The sequence below is a fragment of the Oculina patagonica genome, chromosome 6 (genome assembly GCF_052425735.1).
Source record: "Oculina patagonica isolate OP01 chromosome 6, crgOcupat, whole genome shotgun sequence".
NCBI classification, from domain to species: domain Eukaryota; kingdom Metazoa; phylum Cnidaria; class Anthozoa; order Scleractinia; family Oculinidae; genus Oculina; species Oculina patagonica.
The window spans coordinates 7,529,792-7,545,635 of record NC_135763.1 but is presented as its reverse complement, the minus strand read 5'-3'; the positions used below and the strand labels follow the sequence as shown (position 1 = coordinate 7,545,635).

General features: G+C 38.5%; 1 protein-coding gene across 1 annotated transcript in view; it reads left to right on the top strand.

Annotated features, from left to right (window-relative positions):
* Window positions 1–15,844, top strand: part of LOC144658469 (cell division cycle 5-related protein-like) — a 27,352-nt gene that overhangs the window by 8,859 nt on the left and 2,649 nt on the right. Inside the window, exons 7-20 of the mRNA XM_078518877.1 lie at window positions 266–316; window positions 1,319–1,395; window positions 3,364–3,467; window positions 4,315–4,394; window positions 5,211–5,292; window positions 6,240–6,398; window positions 7,351–7,522; window positions 8,844–8,998; window positions 10,440–10,520; window positions 11,355–11,451; window positions 12,790–12,911; window positions 13,737–14,036; window positions 14,887–14,976; window positions 15,197–15,280. Of these exons, the coding sequence (XP_078375003.1) occupies window positions 266–316; window positions 1,319–1,395; window positions 3,364–3,467; window positions 4,315–4,394; window positions 5,211–5,292; window positions 6,240–6,398; window positions 7,351–7,522; window positions 8,844–8,998; window positions 10,440–10,520; window positions 11,355–11,451; window positions 12,790–12,911; window positions 13,737–14,036; window positions 14,887–14,976; window positions 15,197–15,280 (1,654 nt within the window). The remainder of the gene's footprint in view (window positions 1–265; window positions 317–1,318; window positions 1,396–3,363; window positions 3,468–4,314; window positions 4,395–5,210; window positions 5,293–6,239; window positions 6,399–7,350; window positions 7,523–8,843; window positions 8,999–10,439; window positions 10,521–11,354; window positions 11,452–12,789; window positions 12,912–13,736; window positions 14,037–14,886; window positions 14,977–15,196; window positions 15,281–15,844) is intronic.

Genomic DNA, 15,844 nt, shown 5'->3' with positions numbered 1-15,844 from the left:
ATGCTTTTTGAATTAGGTTGGGGTGTACAAATGTATTTAAAAATTAATTATAATAACAGGCTAAGGCTTTGGCTGGTGGGTCTGCAAATACACCTGTAGTAAAGTCAGTATAATCACATGAAGCATTAATTGACATCATTGTCAGTGATTTGATCAAATAAACTAATTTAAAACACTCAGAATGCTAGCGACATGTATAATAATGTAATCTTCCTTATATACGTGCTAGCTAACATATCACATTTTGGAAAAAATCTTTTTATAGGCGCCTTGCTGCCTTGCAGAAAAGAAGGGAGTTGAGAGCTGCGGGAATAGAGTAAGTCTGTTATAGTCAGTTGTTCTTGTACAAAAGACTATATTATTCCAACCCTCCAAGTTTATTTTTTTCCTTAGTGGCCATTTGGCCACTGACTGCTCAAGTTTGGTCGCCACTGAAAAATTTTAGTTGCTAAATTAAGCTCACGATTCAATCCTTCTTCTCAATTTTGGTCGCCAGTCTGGCGACTTCGGTTCCAATTTAGTCGCTAGCTCCAAAATTTTGGTCGCCATGGCGACTAAAATGGTCTTAACTTGGAGGGTTGTATTCTCTACAAGAGTTAATCGTTTGAAAAAGAATCCTGTCTTTGCAGGTTGTACATGTGTGTAGGGTACATTTGTATGTGTTTAACTTAATGATTCTTAAAGTGGATATTTTACTCATCTCACATCACTGGATCTAAGAGTGAATTGAAACAGATAACTAATGCAAAATCCCAGTAACAAACAGGTTTGATAGACATCCCTGGAATAACTTCTGATATATTCTCATGTTAAATGTCATGTAGTAGTTCTCGCAAGGTCTCACATGAATGGCTCGCTTCCTTTTGAAAAAAAAAAAAAAACAATAGAACAAACAACATAAATAATCCCCCTTGCATGTAACGCTTGTTGAAGGAAGCCATCAAAAGACTCCTTGCTACATGTAAAGCGCCATGAGCCATGGATATGGCGCTATATTATTATAAATCTTTTATTAAAAATAAAACTTAAGGTAAAAGCTGTTAAAAATTGATTCTAAACGTTTTCGATCTGTTCGATCATCATCAGAGTGATGATGATGATGATGATCGAACAGATCGAAAACGTTTAGAATCAATTTTTAACAGCTTTTACCTTAAGTTTTATTTTTAACCTTTTATCGGCGAAATGTATATAAATCTTTTATTATTATATATATATATATGAGCTCAGAAACTACACTGTATTTTGTAGAGGTTTCAACAGCTGTATGAATACATTTTTTGCATATGAAAGGTGTTTGTACTCTTCCTTTCTTCAGGATCCGAAAACACCGGAAGAAGAGAAGAGGGGTGGATTATAATGCTGAAATTCCATTTGAAAAGAAACCTACTGAAGGTACTGTAAGCATGTGTCAATTGTTCTGAGAGTGAGCGGGCTGGTGATGTGTTATTGTATATTGCATGCTAGCTTTGACTATGTGCAACACTTGAGAGTGCGACCAGTTTTTGCAATTTGTTTCTAAAGAGTTCAGTCAAGGGACATGCTTATTTAGTTTTCTCCACTCGAAACTGAAAATTCGAGACTCACTGGCACTATGGCTGCTAAGTTTAATTTCCAAGTCAGTAAGTGTTGGAAAGTGAGAGAAGTCTTTTATTCAGGGTTTGTACTCTTCTTGAAAACTCTTGAATTTTAGGACTTCGATTTCAAGGCCTTGCAAGAACTTGAAATTGGTTTTCGGTCCTTGAAAGTCCTTGATTTTTTTATTGAACGTCAAAAGGCTTCAAGGCAATGAGAAGACCGCCAAAATAAACAATTTTTTAGTTCTTCAGCAAGCACATCAACGGCACAACAGCCTGAAAATCGTTGGTTTGAGGTAAATTTCATAAAAAAAGTCCTTGAAATTTCCAAGAAGGGTCCTGGAAAGTCCTTGAAAAGTCTTTGAAGTTTTGGCCCAAGAAAGTGTACAAACCCTGTTTATTGCAGATCATAAATTTTGTCTGGTTAGTCTCACAAGAGAGGAGCCAAGCAACAAGTTTTTTTTTTTTTCGTCTCACATAAGAAGTCTTGAGACTCTTCAGTTGAAAGTTGCATCCGTAAAGTTGAGTGTTGTGTCTCATTTGTCAATGTAAGTAATACTTTTGAAATGGTATCTATATAAAATTATATGTTATTTGCCGGCCGGGAGGTCCGTATTGGGAAAAACTGTACCCGAGGTCTTGAGTGCGGCTCGAGGCCGCAGGCCGAGGGCCGTGCTCAAGATCGAGGGTACAGTTTTTCCCAATACGGACCGACCTAGGCCGGTAAATAACGTTTTTTTTTTTTCCTACTTAAGTTTGTTTGGATTTAAGAAACCGTGAAAAAATCTGTCACAAAATCTTTGTTTGTATACGCGCGGATTTGATTTCAATGTCGAGTCCGACTTGATCGACAAGCAAGAGTCAATTAATTCCGAATAAAATAGCTTCGCTTAAAATGAACCGTACTCAAGAAATGTTCAGCTTAATTTACACTGCAGAAAATCAAGAAAAGTAAATGAAGTCATACTAAAATATAGCACAAATATGCCACAAAACCTAACACTTTTAAATCGATTTCGGCTTCCCGAACATTTCCCTATAAGCTTAAATATTGTTTTGAAAAGTCTTGATAGAAGCCTTGCAACTTTGCTAAGCCAATTTTTCTGATTCAAAAATACTCCTTGACCGAAAAGCAGTTTAACAAGCTATTAATACACTCGTATTTAACAAATTAATAATCTCTGCGTTGATTCTTATTCTGATAAACAGTGCAAAACTGAATGAAATGCGTAGCGTCTACGTACGGCACAATATTGTGATAATTAATTTGTCCGTTTTTAATCAAAGAATCTCATTTCCTTGAATGATGGTAAATAGTGTTCTGTTTAAGCAAAAAGTGACAGATAAACAATGCAGTTTAACACATAGAGTCCAAAAAACCGAATGAATTTTACCGCAATGGCGTGAAAATCATTGCGAGATGAACAAACAACAGCAAACTGCGAACGGTAAACTACAACTCGATTTTGTTGAGAAATAAATAAATACCTCGCCTTTTGAAGAACTTTGAGGCCTTCAATTCCACTGCTTTTTTGTCCTTTAGGATGGTGAGGCTATTTTTGTCTTTGGAGAGCAAAACTTTCATGTGTTCGTTAGATTCAAAGGTGCAAAATGATTTCGCGCCGTGAGCGGTCCGTATGCGGGGTCCAGATGAGAAAAACCGGACCGCTGGAGCGCGTGCAATTAGCCAATCAGATTAAAGGATTCAGGATTCCGGACCGCTGAGATGCTTGAGAAAAAAATAAAAATTGTGTATGTTTGACACTGTCAATTGATTTCATTGTAGGTTTTTATGACACGGGTGAAGAGGAACTCCCTGACTATCAACCTGATTTTAAAAAGCTTCGTCAGGATCACCTGGAGGGTAAAATGAGAGATGATATAGAACAGGTGATTATTGTTTCAATGATAACATAAAAAAATGAAAAAATATTTAACCTAGGTTGAAAAGTTAACCTAGTTTTAAAAAAATAACCTACCGTAGGTTAAAACATTTTTTAACATGAACATTTACCGTGACATTTATAGTACATGTAGGTGTAAATACTTGTGTTAAGGTGGCTGGTAACGGTTTCCAGCAAATTCCAGCTCTTATACTTTGACGGGTCAGTACTACAGATCTTTATCAGTTGATGCTACAATAATAGTCTGAAATTAATGCCCAATGATTGGTGAACATGTTGTGATTATTTTTATGACGTCTCTGGTTACTATAGCAACAATATTACCTGTTAAAAACACCCTTAATTTTGACTTTAAGTGCTTATAACTCAAAAACGAGCTCGGTGACCCCCATTTTTATTATTGAACATTGATCAGCATGTTAAGTTACAACTTTTTGCAAAGTTAAAAAAAATTCTACGAAGCGGTTTCAGAGCCACCTTAAAAATATGAAAATTTAAGGTGGCTCTGAAACCGCTTCGAAGAATTTTTTTTAACTTTGCAAAAAGTTTCAACTTAACATGCTGATTAATGTTCAATAATAAAAAATGGGGGTCACCGAGCTCGTTTTTGAGTTATAAGCACTCATGAAAATAATCACAACATATTAACCAATCATTGGGCATTAATTTTGTACCACTATTGTAGCATCAACTGATAAAGATCTGTAGTACTGACCTGTCAAAGTATAAGAGCTCGAAAGTCCTGGAAACCGTTACCAGCCACCTTAAACTGTTTTGTTTGCATTCATTTTCAGCCGTTTTCTTGAAATTGTTGTTAAATTTATTTTTTACAGCAAGAGAGAAAGAAAGATAAAGAAAAGATGAAGAAAAGAAAAGAGACTGACCTTCCAGGAGCTGTCATGCAAATTAACAAGTAAGCTGTTTTCATTGTGTTTGGAATTGCGTGTAGAAGAAAACAACAACAACAACAACAACAAATATTAACCGAAAGCCAACCATGACAACACAAAAATAACTATTGTCAGGTGGTCAATAAATCTTGTCTTCATTTCAGCTTTTTTTAACTTCACAATTCATCTATATGGCTTTAGTTACTTTTAGTGGTGCCGCACTCTATAGGGAACAACTGTCTAAATGCACGCGCTAAATGACGAATTTTATTGCGCGACCAAAAACTGTCTAAAAACGATAAAAATGTTTCAATTTTGTGTGCTTGCGGTTATTTCCACTCCAGTTTGCTTGCGGTTAGTTCCACACCGGTTTGCTTGCGGTTAGTTCCACTCCGGTTTGCTTGCGGTTAGCTTTTATTGGTAAGTAAGGGCAGCATTTTCAAAAATTAATAACTGTATCACTCGCATAGTACTACTTTTGTTTACGCCATTTTGCGCGTGCATTTAGACAGTTGTTTTCCCTATAGAGCGTGGCACCACTAAAAGTAACTTAAGCCATCTATATAGACAACGCATACATGTACATTTTTGTACGTTTACATAATTGGCCAGCTACTAACCTGTGTTAAGTCATTTCAGTTGGGCATGGTGGGATCTCTGAAACAATTTGGAGGGACAAAAAGAGCCAGATTCAAAATATTGATAAACATTTTGAGATACTTTTGAATCTGTGCACATGACATTTATAGGGAAAAATTAAATCCATGATTTAACTCCCATGGATCGTTATATGAATGCGAGCACTTAAAATAATTTTGATGCTTTTGACATCCTTTTAGGTTGAACAATCCTGATTCAGTAAAGAAACGTAGCAAGCTTGTTCTTCCAAAACCCCAGATATCCGACACAGAGTTAGAAGAGGTATACATGTATGATTTTACTGCAATATTTGATTACTGACTTGATGAAAGAAGTATTTTAGGGTCATATTTGATACTGGCTGAGAGGGTAGGGTCAATGCACTGTTGAAATACAGTGGAATTCTGTCCCGTGATATCTAAACCTCGATTTTGTGAATGTCCCAAAACCTCTACCCAAAAGTTGTTTCCCTTGGTTTGCTTCAACCAGTTGAGCACTGCATTTTTATTCCTGATTTCTTGAGTCAATTTTCGTGTCCATTGGAGATTTGAGAAATACTGGGATTCCACTGTAGTATGGAGGCATTCATGATAGTTCTAAGTTATTTTGTCTTAAGGGTATCTTCAACAATGGTAATAATTACTATTACAAGAATGCCTTACTTTTGTATGGCCTGGTACATACACAATTGTACAGTAGTTCAGCCAGAAGAGCAATTATAGAAGATGACTTGTGTTCCAGAGGTCAAGAGTGGCTGCAGTGGAATCTAGGGCCCCACCTTATTTTTTGGCTAAATAGAGGCCTGAATGGCCGAGAAAATTTTTTTTCGAGACTGGGCCCTCTCCTTTTCTTTTTAATTGCAACACACAAAAACATGTGGTCCGCTACTGGTACGTACAGTACATGACTAATCAGATGATAGATCAAACCATGTGAAAATTTCTGTTGGTGCTTGTGGTTTCCCCTGCAATACATGTACTTTCTTATCTCATTGTTGTTAAAGGATTTTTTTCTCTTTGACATCAATGGTTTCATTTCCTACTAGTAGTAGTTGTGAAAAACCTTTACTATAGTACATGTGTATGTAGCTTAAGTTTAGAGAGCTTTGTAGAAGGGTGCAAAACATTGTGAAGGTTTACAAAATGTGTCAGGTCCACGGGGAATCATATTTACAAAATAAATACAGTCCAGAGTAAATGAACATTTGTATTCATTATTGTTGTTGTTAGATTGTGAAAATGGGCCAGGCCAGCGAGACAGCTCGTTTATCAGTGGAAGACAGTCACATGGCGTCAAATGCACTTCTGAGTGAGTACTCAGTGACCCCTGCTGTGGCTCATGCCCTGAGGACTCCTCGCACACCTGCCGAACAAGACACAATATTACAGGTATGACTGGGTTATGATGTGTATAACTTAGTTTAATACACGACCCCACAAGCATTGTCCTTTAAACCCCTATCGTGTTTAAATACAGGTTATGATGATGATGATGATGATGATGATGAGTTGTGAATGTATGCATTATTACAGCATCACTTTGCACTTCTTTTTTGTAGTTGATTTTTTATCCCACCCTTTCAGCACAACACTGGTTTTTAAAGCATTAATTGTCCTGGAATATTGCTTCTTTTTGTTGATGTGGTGCCAGCTCATTATGTCTGAGTCCCACAATTTTTTGGGTTGCCCCAGCCATTGTTTGATGCATGCCCAGTTTAGCAACTTATACATGTACATGTACTCACAAGGGAAAGGTTCTGTGAGACTTAGGTGTCATCTTGCCCAAGAACACAACACAAAAACTTTAATCATGACTCAAACCTATAGATACATTATGTCCTCTGAACACCTGACCTATGCACTAACTGTACATTGTTCTAGGCCTTGGTGCTTCACTTTAGAATGATTAAACCCAAAGTCAGTACTTGCTGAAAGCTCTGCACTAACAAAATAATAATAATAATAATAATAATAATAATAATAATAATAATAATAATAATAATAATAATAATACTTTTATTTATATAGTGCTATTTCTATTTCTGACCAATAGCGCTTTACAAGATATTTACAATTAAAAATTACATATCTATATTAAAAAAGTTACAATTTGTATATAACAGAAAAAAAAAATAAAAGATCAATAAAAAAAATTAAAAAGACTAACTAACTAAAAGCTTTCCTAAAAAGATGTGCCTAAGTTTGCACTTAAAATATTACAGTACACCTTGGTCTATGTACATGTACATAGATGTACATGTACATACATGTGTGCAGTAGATGTACAGTGCACTTACAGGTACATTAGGTCCCTTCTAATAACCTTGCTGTGTGTTTTCAGGAAGCTCAAAACATCTTGGCACTATCGAATGTGGACACTCCTTTAAAAGGCGGTATGAATACACCTATGAAGCAGAGCGATTTTGAGGGTGTTACCCCAAGACATCAGGCTATTCAGACCCCAAACATGATGCTTGCCACACCTTACAGGACACCTCAAGGAGAGGGGGGAGGTAACTCTATTATAACTCTTACATGTGTATTTCGTTTTCAGATACCATATACTGTATCAATGTCTTATGCCTGAAAGTTGCTTGAAACTTAGTGTGTGTAAAGCTTAAGCATAAATTTCCCAGATTGACATTATATACTTGTGCCCACTCAGTTCTTAATGGTTATTGACTGTAAATTCTTGCAAAGCCACTGCTCTTTATTTTGTCAAGGAATCTGCATTTTCAAATGATTTTTGAATGAATGTCAAAACAATCCTTTTTGATCTTCGTCATTATTGATGGTCATCCCCACCTACTGTTTAGGAAATCAAACCAATATTATTGAGCCATGTTTCCTATTATTCAGACATGTTTCTCATTTTTTTAACAACTATGCACTATTTAAAGGGACAGTGTTATTAGAAGTCTTCTATGTTTTTGTGTAAATTATGATAGAATTGCGAGGGTGCACTCACTGATCAGCAATAAAACCTTTAAACAACAAAAGAAAGGCATACATGTAAATTCATTCTCCAAGATATGAATAAACCATGACATTGAAATGTTTTTTAAGAAATTTTCGTCCAAGTAAAACTGTCAATCTTTAAAACGTCAGCTCAACTTTTTCAAGTCTTAGGCCACTTCTTTCCTACCAGTCGGTAGCCACACCACCTTCTAACAATTTTGACTACAAGTACAGTACATTTTAGCAAGGCCCGGTCACTATTAGTGGATTACCAATTCATACCAACACCTTCATTGGATTTTCAATTACCTTATTATTATTATGAAATTTTTGCGACACTTTAATTTCGCGAATTTCGCGATTTTAAAAAAATCGCGAAATTAAAGTGACGCGAACAATAAGTGACGCGAACATAACATGACGCGAATATTAAGTGACTCGCATGTCAGTAATCAATGTAAATGGATGTTGTCGTCAATTGGCTCACTTGTAGACATTGTGAGAACTGCTCTGTTGTTGCTATTGCCGATATTAAGTCCCCCCCCTGCGTTTTTGTTAATTTTGATGTTATTGTTCCTTCGATGAAGTCGTTTTATATAATTCAAAGGTATGTCAAAATATATTGCCAAGAAAATGTAAATTGTGTCTCATTCAAAAACGCGAAATTAAAGTGATTCAAAATACAAAATTTTCGCAAAATCGCGAAATTTAAGTGTCGCGAAATATGTGCACCTCAAAATTGAGAAATTAACGTGTTGCGAAAATTTCATGTAATAAGGTAGCCCTAACTGTTGGTGACACTGCCCCTTTAATAAAAGTTGGGTTAAGCGATTGTGCTGTAGATGACCCTCTGTCCTGCTGCTTATTTTGTGTAAGGAACTACCCCACGCAGCATGGGTGGAACCCCTCAGAGGGGCGGCAGTGGTGGCACCACACCTGGGCGTGCATCAGTGCGAGACAAGCTGAACATCAACCCAGAGGAGTCTCTGATGGAGGAGTATGAATCAGGTTATGCAGTCAAACAACAACAGGCAAGAATATTCTCATAGCAATCACACTGCATTCATTAGGGAGACCAAAGATTTACCTTCCCGTATGCTGACTTTATGTACATATGATTGTACATGTACGTGTAACGCTTCTCTCATTGGAAATTCAGTGAGAATCTTTCCTCTTACAGTAAGCAATGACTGTCATTGCCTATGTTTTGAAACCTAGATGCCTACAGTATATAAAGGCCTTTTCTGATTCCCTAATAAATTATAATTACCGTAAAAACTCGTGTATAAGCCGCACTCGTAGATAAGCCGCACCCCCAAATTTCAAGCATGATTTTGAGAAAAAAAATAAAACCTGGCGGAAAAATGCCCAGTTGATTGTGAAAAAATGCTGGATTATGAGGAAATTTCAACAATCAATAAAGCTAAATTTGATTCCTTGAGCCTTTCCGATCGATGTGCAAGATGTACTATAAACACATAAACGGAAAACACTTCAGTCTTACCCGGAATTTTAGAACTTTATAGAATAAACATCATTTCTGCCAACTTTAACATTTTTGATCTTTTTCTGCCATTCGTTGACAGGTATTTCTTCGTTCATCACAGTTTTTACATCAAATTTTGCACCTGATTTTGCGCTGTGTTCGTGAAAGCGTTCGTAGCTTAGTAACCAGGCACTAGTATCCAGGCCCATCACCAAAAGACACGTGGAACGCCTGGGGGTTTAAAATTATTCACGGACGAAAAGCGTGGTTTTCGTCGCTGTTTTGAGTGGAAAAACTTTTTCAAAATGATCAGTCTCCTTGTTATTTTTGTTTGTGAGGATAGTAAAAAGCTGCTTTGTCGCTTATATGGAGCAATTTTTCAGTTTTATGCGCAAAAATGCGCAGAAGATGCGGAGGATGCAGTGTGAGCGATTTATGCAGATTTATGTGGACCCGTACGGCCGCACCACCGCATCCTGTCAGATGCCCTGTAAAATTGCATGCAATGGTCTCGTAGATAAGCCGCACCCACGATTTTGAGCCCAAAATTTCGGCAAAAAAGTGCGGCTTATACACGAGTTTTTACGGTACATTGTTTTTGTTTGTGTTGTTCCAGAAAACATCCATACCTCCCCCACAGAATGCATTTTGGTTTCAACCCTACCACCCCTTTTAGACTATTTTGGCTTTTGAGACCCCCTCCCCAACTCCTTCGGAATTTTCCATATATGACCTTCTGTGGGGTGGATAAGGACATTTTCTGGAGCCATGCATTGGCCTAACTACATGACTGTATAGGAAAACATGTTCAGTGAGAATCAAAGGTATCAACAAAGGTATCAAAAAGATGCTACGAGTTGATTAAGCAAATACAGTTTTGACTGCCAGCATTGCTGCAGCCTAGGACCTCTTTTTACAACTGAAATTGTTTTTTACCATTGAGATCTACCAAATAATAAATATTATGTTTCGTTGTTTCCTCGTAGGAAGAGTTGAAGGCGCAGCTGAGAGCAGGATTAGCATCACTTCCAACTCCTTCTAATGACTTTGAGATAGTTCTGCCTGATGTAAGTAGATGTTTTATGTTATTAATTATTATGCAATCTAAGTAAACTATATATATTTTAGACTATTAGTTTCAGGTCAGATGATTACCGTTTGATTTTAAATAGTGCTCTACATTGAAGGAGCCGTAATTGATAAATTGATAAAGGAGCCGTAATCAAAAATTATTCTGAAAAAACTTGCATGCATGCGCGGACCTGCGCGATAAAGACTAAATTATAATAACTTGTACTTTAAAATTTTTCAGAATAATTTCGATGTTCACCACAAAGCTATCTAGCACGCATTTGTAACAATTTTTTCTAACGCTCCGATGTCAGGTATCATAACATTGATGTGTAACTTTGTTGACGAAACTTTAGTCATTGGATATTTACTGATGAGTGGGCCAACCGATGTTGACCTATGGAACAGATCTGTCTCAAATCCATGTCCTCAAGTTTTGAGTAGTTCATCAATCAATTATATTCTAAACTATTATGTACGTTTTATGTTCAATTACCCCTTGCATTAGCGTTGTTAAGGGGGGGGGGGGGGGAGGTGCAGGGGAGACAAAGAGGATGCGTTTTCCCCCTTGATCGTGGCTCTTTTTGATTTCGCTTTCGCTTTCGCTGCCAGTTCCTTTTTTTCAAGCTTTGATCAGCAGTATTTCCATAATCTTCCATCTTGTGATCACCGTTTGCCAGCTCTGTTCAAGACAGTGCTGCTGTGTCATCAGAGGCTTAAGGGTCGTGCACGGCATACATTTTTAGACTACAGAATGGTGACTTCTACCCTTGAACCCTCTTGGATGGCCGAAACTAGAAGTTTTAGTAAGAGTTTTTATATTTGTTTAGACTGCAGAAGAGGATGTGGAGGATACCGCAGATGAGAGCTTTGTTGAAGATGCAGCTGATATTGATGCAAGAAGAATGGCCATGAAAGCTGCCGAAGGTTTGCAGCCTCAGTTTTTTTGTACTTACCCGGTACTCAAATTTTTATTAATAAAATTCAAGAAGAGTTTTCGCTTGTCTGAGTGGCAGATGTTGCCAACTGTCACTTACCCTCAGCTCCTTTGACTGCGCTGATGAAAATGATGATGATAATGGTGATGATGATGATGATGAAGATGATGATGATGATGATGATGATGATGATAATGGTTCTTACATAGCGCATTTACAGAGCCCAAGGAGCCCAGCATTTACAGAGCTCATTGCGCTTCACAATTAGAATTATGGAATGAGATCGGACATCAGCATATCAGGCGCCTTTGGCGGCCGCTATGATCTCCTCCCACCACCAAACCCATAGATACATGTGAATAGGCCAGACTGCAACACCACCCCCTACTCTTTGATAAGTGTGTGCGTCCCCTGCTGACCATAACACTGAAAATGAAGGAGACGGGGCCTACGGTTTATTGTACTTATCCGAGAAGACTATAACATCTAACCATTCGCAGATGTTATTGCAAAGGCAGCACTTTCTCCTCAAATATTTTAAGACCCCGAGTGATGGTCCGGTCTGGGAGTCGAACCCCTAAGACCTCCCGCATGACAGTCCGGTGCTCTATCAACTGAGCTAACCAATCGGCTAACTGAGCTTATCAATCTATAGTCAGTAAGACTGATAGTTAGTAAGACTTAGAAGAAAACTACCTTTTTTCCAAAATTCTCATTCTCAACGCTTATCTTATGTTGTTGTCCATTTTTATCCTCGCCTTTCGTTAGTTATCCTCACTTTCAAACCGCCGACCGGTTAGCTCAGTTGGTAGAGCGACGGACTACAGTGCGGGAGGTCTCGGGTTCGAGTCCCAGACCGGACCAACACTCAGGGTCTTAAAATAACTGAGGAGAATATGCTGCCTTTGCAATAACATCTGCAAATGGTTAGATATTCTAGTCTTCTCGGATAAGGACGATAAACCGTAGGCCCCGTCTCCTGCATCTTCAGTGTTATGGTCAGCAGGGGACGTAAAAGAACCCACACGCTTATCGTAAAGAGTAGGGCATGGAGTTCCCGGTGTTGTGGTCTGGTCTTTGCCCGTTGTACTGTGCTTACTGTGAAATGCTCGGAGATATTAGCTGTATAAGCTACTCTTCAAATCCGAGGGTAAAAAACAAAGTGAAGTGATGATGATTACTAGTCGAGTACTTTTCAACAGAACCAAACCATCATTGCTCTTACTATCAACCAAAAAACTAAACAGTATTGAAGTATCATGAGTCGGATATTTAGTAGAATGTTTATTAAATTTCCTTGTATCACGCCGTGTTGTTTAAATTGCAGAATTGAGAGAGATGAGACGGCGTTCCCAGGCTGTACAACGAAGCATGCCACGTCCCTCAGATGCGAATGCCAGTGTTCTAAGGCCAGCCAATGTTGAACCACCGCTCACAGGACTGCAACAGGTAGACAGGCCGACAGACAGACAGACAGACAGGCAGGCAGGCAGACAGACAGACAGACAGACAGACAGACAGACAGACAGACAGACAGAAAAACTGACAAACAGACAGACATTTATAAAGAGAACATTAACACGGCAATGCTGATTAAATGAACTGAAGTTTAGCTGCCCGATATGCCCGATATTTTAAGTCGTAATTTCTAAGTTTGTTATGTCTGGAACTTAACTTGTTTTATCTAAATCGGTTGTCTTCAGAGGTTCTTTAGATGTGTGTCGTACCGCATAGCCTCTCTTTGTCCTTACATGCGTTCGTTGGTTCCTTCGTTCGCTCGTTCGTTGGTTCCTTCGTTCGCTCGTTCGTTCGTTCGTTCGTTCGTGGGGCGGCGGCGGCGTGCGTGCGTGCGTGCGTGCGTGCGTGCGTGCGTGCGTGGTGCGTGCGTGCGTACGTTCTTTCGTGCGTGTGTGTGCGTTCAATGAAAAAAGTCCGCTATCGGCAAACAAACTTACGAACAAACGAGGACACAATGTTGCAGACACAAATGTTTCCCTGTTAACCCCCCCCCCCTCCCCCCCGCAGCATTTGTTGCGGACACAAGATTTGTGTCCGAGGCAAGGAAATGTTTCTGACTTCTTTCAGAAACATTTTGTGTCCGCAACAAATGTTTCCCTGTTTGCTCGCCCAAAAAAAGCATCATCGGCAACAATGTGTCCGCGACAATGCGGCCTTGTTTGCCACCGGCTTTACATGTAAATTGCACTTTAGGCAAAAATAGAAATGTGTGTTGAATTATTACGAGGTTTAGTTATATTTTAATTGCTGGTTTAGGCGGAAGAACTTATCAAGCGGGAGATGGTTACCATGATCAGACATGACATTGTCAATCATCCGACAGCGCTGCAGATCGAAAACCTAACGCACAAGAAATCTAAAAGTGCCGCTCAGGCTGTGATCGCCGCAAATCAAGCAGCACTCGACAGCAATCCACTGGAATCGTTCACAGAGAAAGAGATCGCTAACGCAAAGGAAGCGCTAGCAGAAGAAATGGAATTCGTCAAGTCTAAAATGGCCCATGGTGATCTACCCATCGAAAGCTACACTAAAGTGTGGGAGGAATGCTATGCTCAGGTACTGTATACGATAAGGTACAGGTTGTGAATTTTGCATCTCACTCTGTGAATGAAACCCCAGAAGTGATTTCATGTTGTACTGTTTATTATGCTACACAAGGTGGTTCTATCTTTTAAGTATGCGGATGAAACCCTAGTGTGTGACCATTCAAATAAAAGCTATTGAAGAACACTTTCATGTGAAGTAGAAATGTGTACTGTTTATTATGCTGTACAAGGTTGTTCTAACTTTTAAGTCTGTGGATGAAACCCTAGTGTGTGACCATTCAAAAGAAAGCTATTGAACAACACTTTCATGTGGTACTGTTTATTATGCTGTACAAGGTTGTTCTAACTTTTAAGTCTGTGGATGAAACCCTAGTGTGTGACCATTCAAATGAAAGCTATTGAACAACACTTTCATGTGGTACTGTTTATTATGCTGTACAAGGTTGTTCTAACTCTTAAGTCTGTGGATGAAACCCTAGTGTTTGATCATTCAAATGGAAGCTACTGAGTATTGCTTTCATGTGGTACTGTTTATTATGCTGTACCAGGTTGTTCTTTAAGTCTGTGGATGAAACCCTAGTGTGTGACCCTAGTGTGAAAGCTACTGAGCAGTACGTATATGGTACTATATGTATATGGTACTATTTTTCTGTAGAAGGTTGTCATGACTTTGTAGTCAGTGGATGAAACCCTAGTGTGCGAACATTTGAATGACAGTTACTAAGAAGTAGTTTGATGTGTTGCTGTTTGTTATGCGTTTGCCCCGAAGAAGGGTTAAAGTACCGGTATTTAAATTAGAACAGCAGTTGATCTACCTCATTCACTCCAAGTCGTAACACGAATTCTTTCGTTTCTTGTAGGTTTTGTTTTTACCAACACAGCAGCGATATACCAGAGCAGCTTTAGCCAGCAAAAAAGACAAACTGGAGTCTTTGGAGAAAAGGCTTGAGGTGTGAACTTTCTTTGTCCTTCATAGTTGTAAATAGACTCCCTTTCAGTAAAGGACTTTGTATACGTTTTTTAGTTGAGAACTGACTGAGCCCGCGTTTTTCAGTCAGCTCAGTTGCTAAGCAACTTGACGTATCCTTATGACGTCATGATGACGACGAACTCACGGGCGCTTGTCTTTTGAAACATGAAGCTAATTGTCAATTTTTTTCTTTTTTCAAGATGAACCGAACGCACATGACCGAAGACGCAAAACGAGCGGCCAAAATCGAAAAGAAGCTGAAAGTACTTCTCGGTGGTTATCAGGTAGCAATGAATTGTTTATGAACTTCTTGTTTTAATTCATTTTATGTATTAGAACACTAACAGTGTTTTATCCCTTTCTTACCCCGAAATGTCTTTTTTCCGTACCAATGCTAATAGTGTCAAGTCCCATAGAGGTCTCCTTTTTGCGGCAGTTTGAATATCTGAATTACCAACCGATATCTTCGCTCCCAGTTACCCTTCCCATTTAAATGCGCAAACGTTTTTACTTTAATGGGGCAAATAGTAGGGCTGCAACGATACACCGGTGCACCGGTGAATCGCGATTTTTTCAACGAGTATCGGATTCAATTACTGCAATAAAATATTCTTCATAGCATTCAGAAATTACTGATTTTTAATGACTTTTTACCTAAGTCAAAGCTTTCAATAGCGATTTATTAAACTGAGGGACAAGGAAGTTCCATTCTACTTCACTTCTGATCACTTATTCTTTCGTGTGACAAGTAGTTGTCGACTGGCACAGCCTTGTGTGCCCACAAGCAAAAAATGCATTGAGAACTTTTCTTTGCAAATAAGTTTTACTGCTGATAAAGTGAAAAAAAA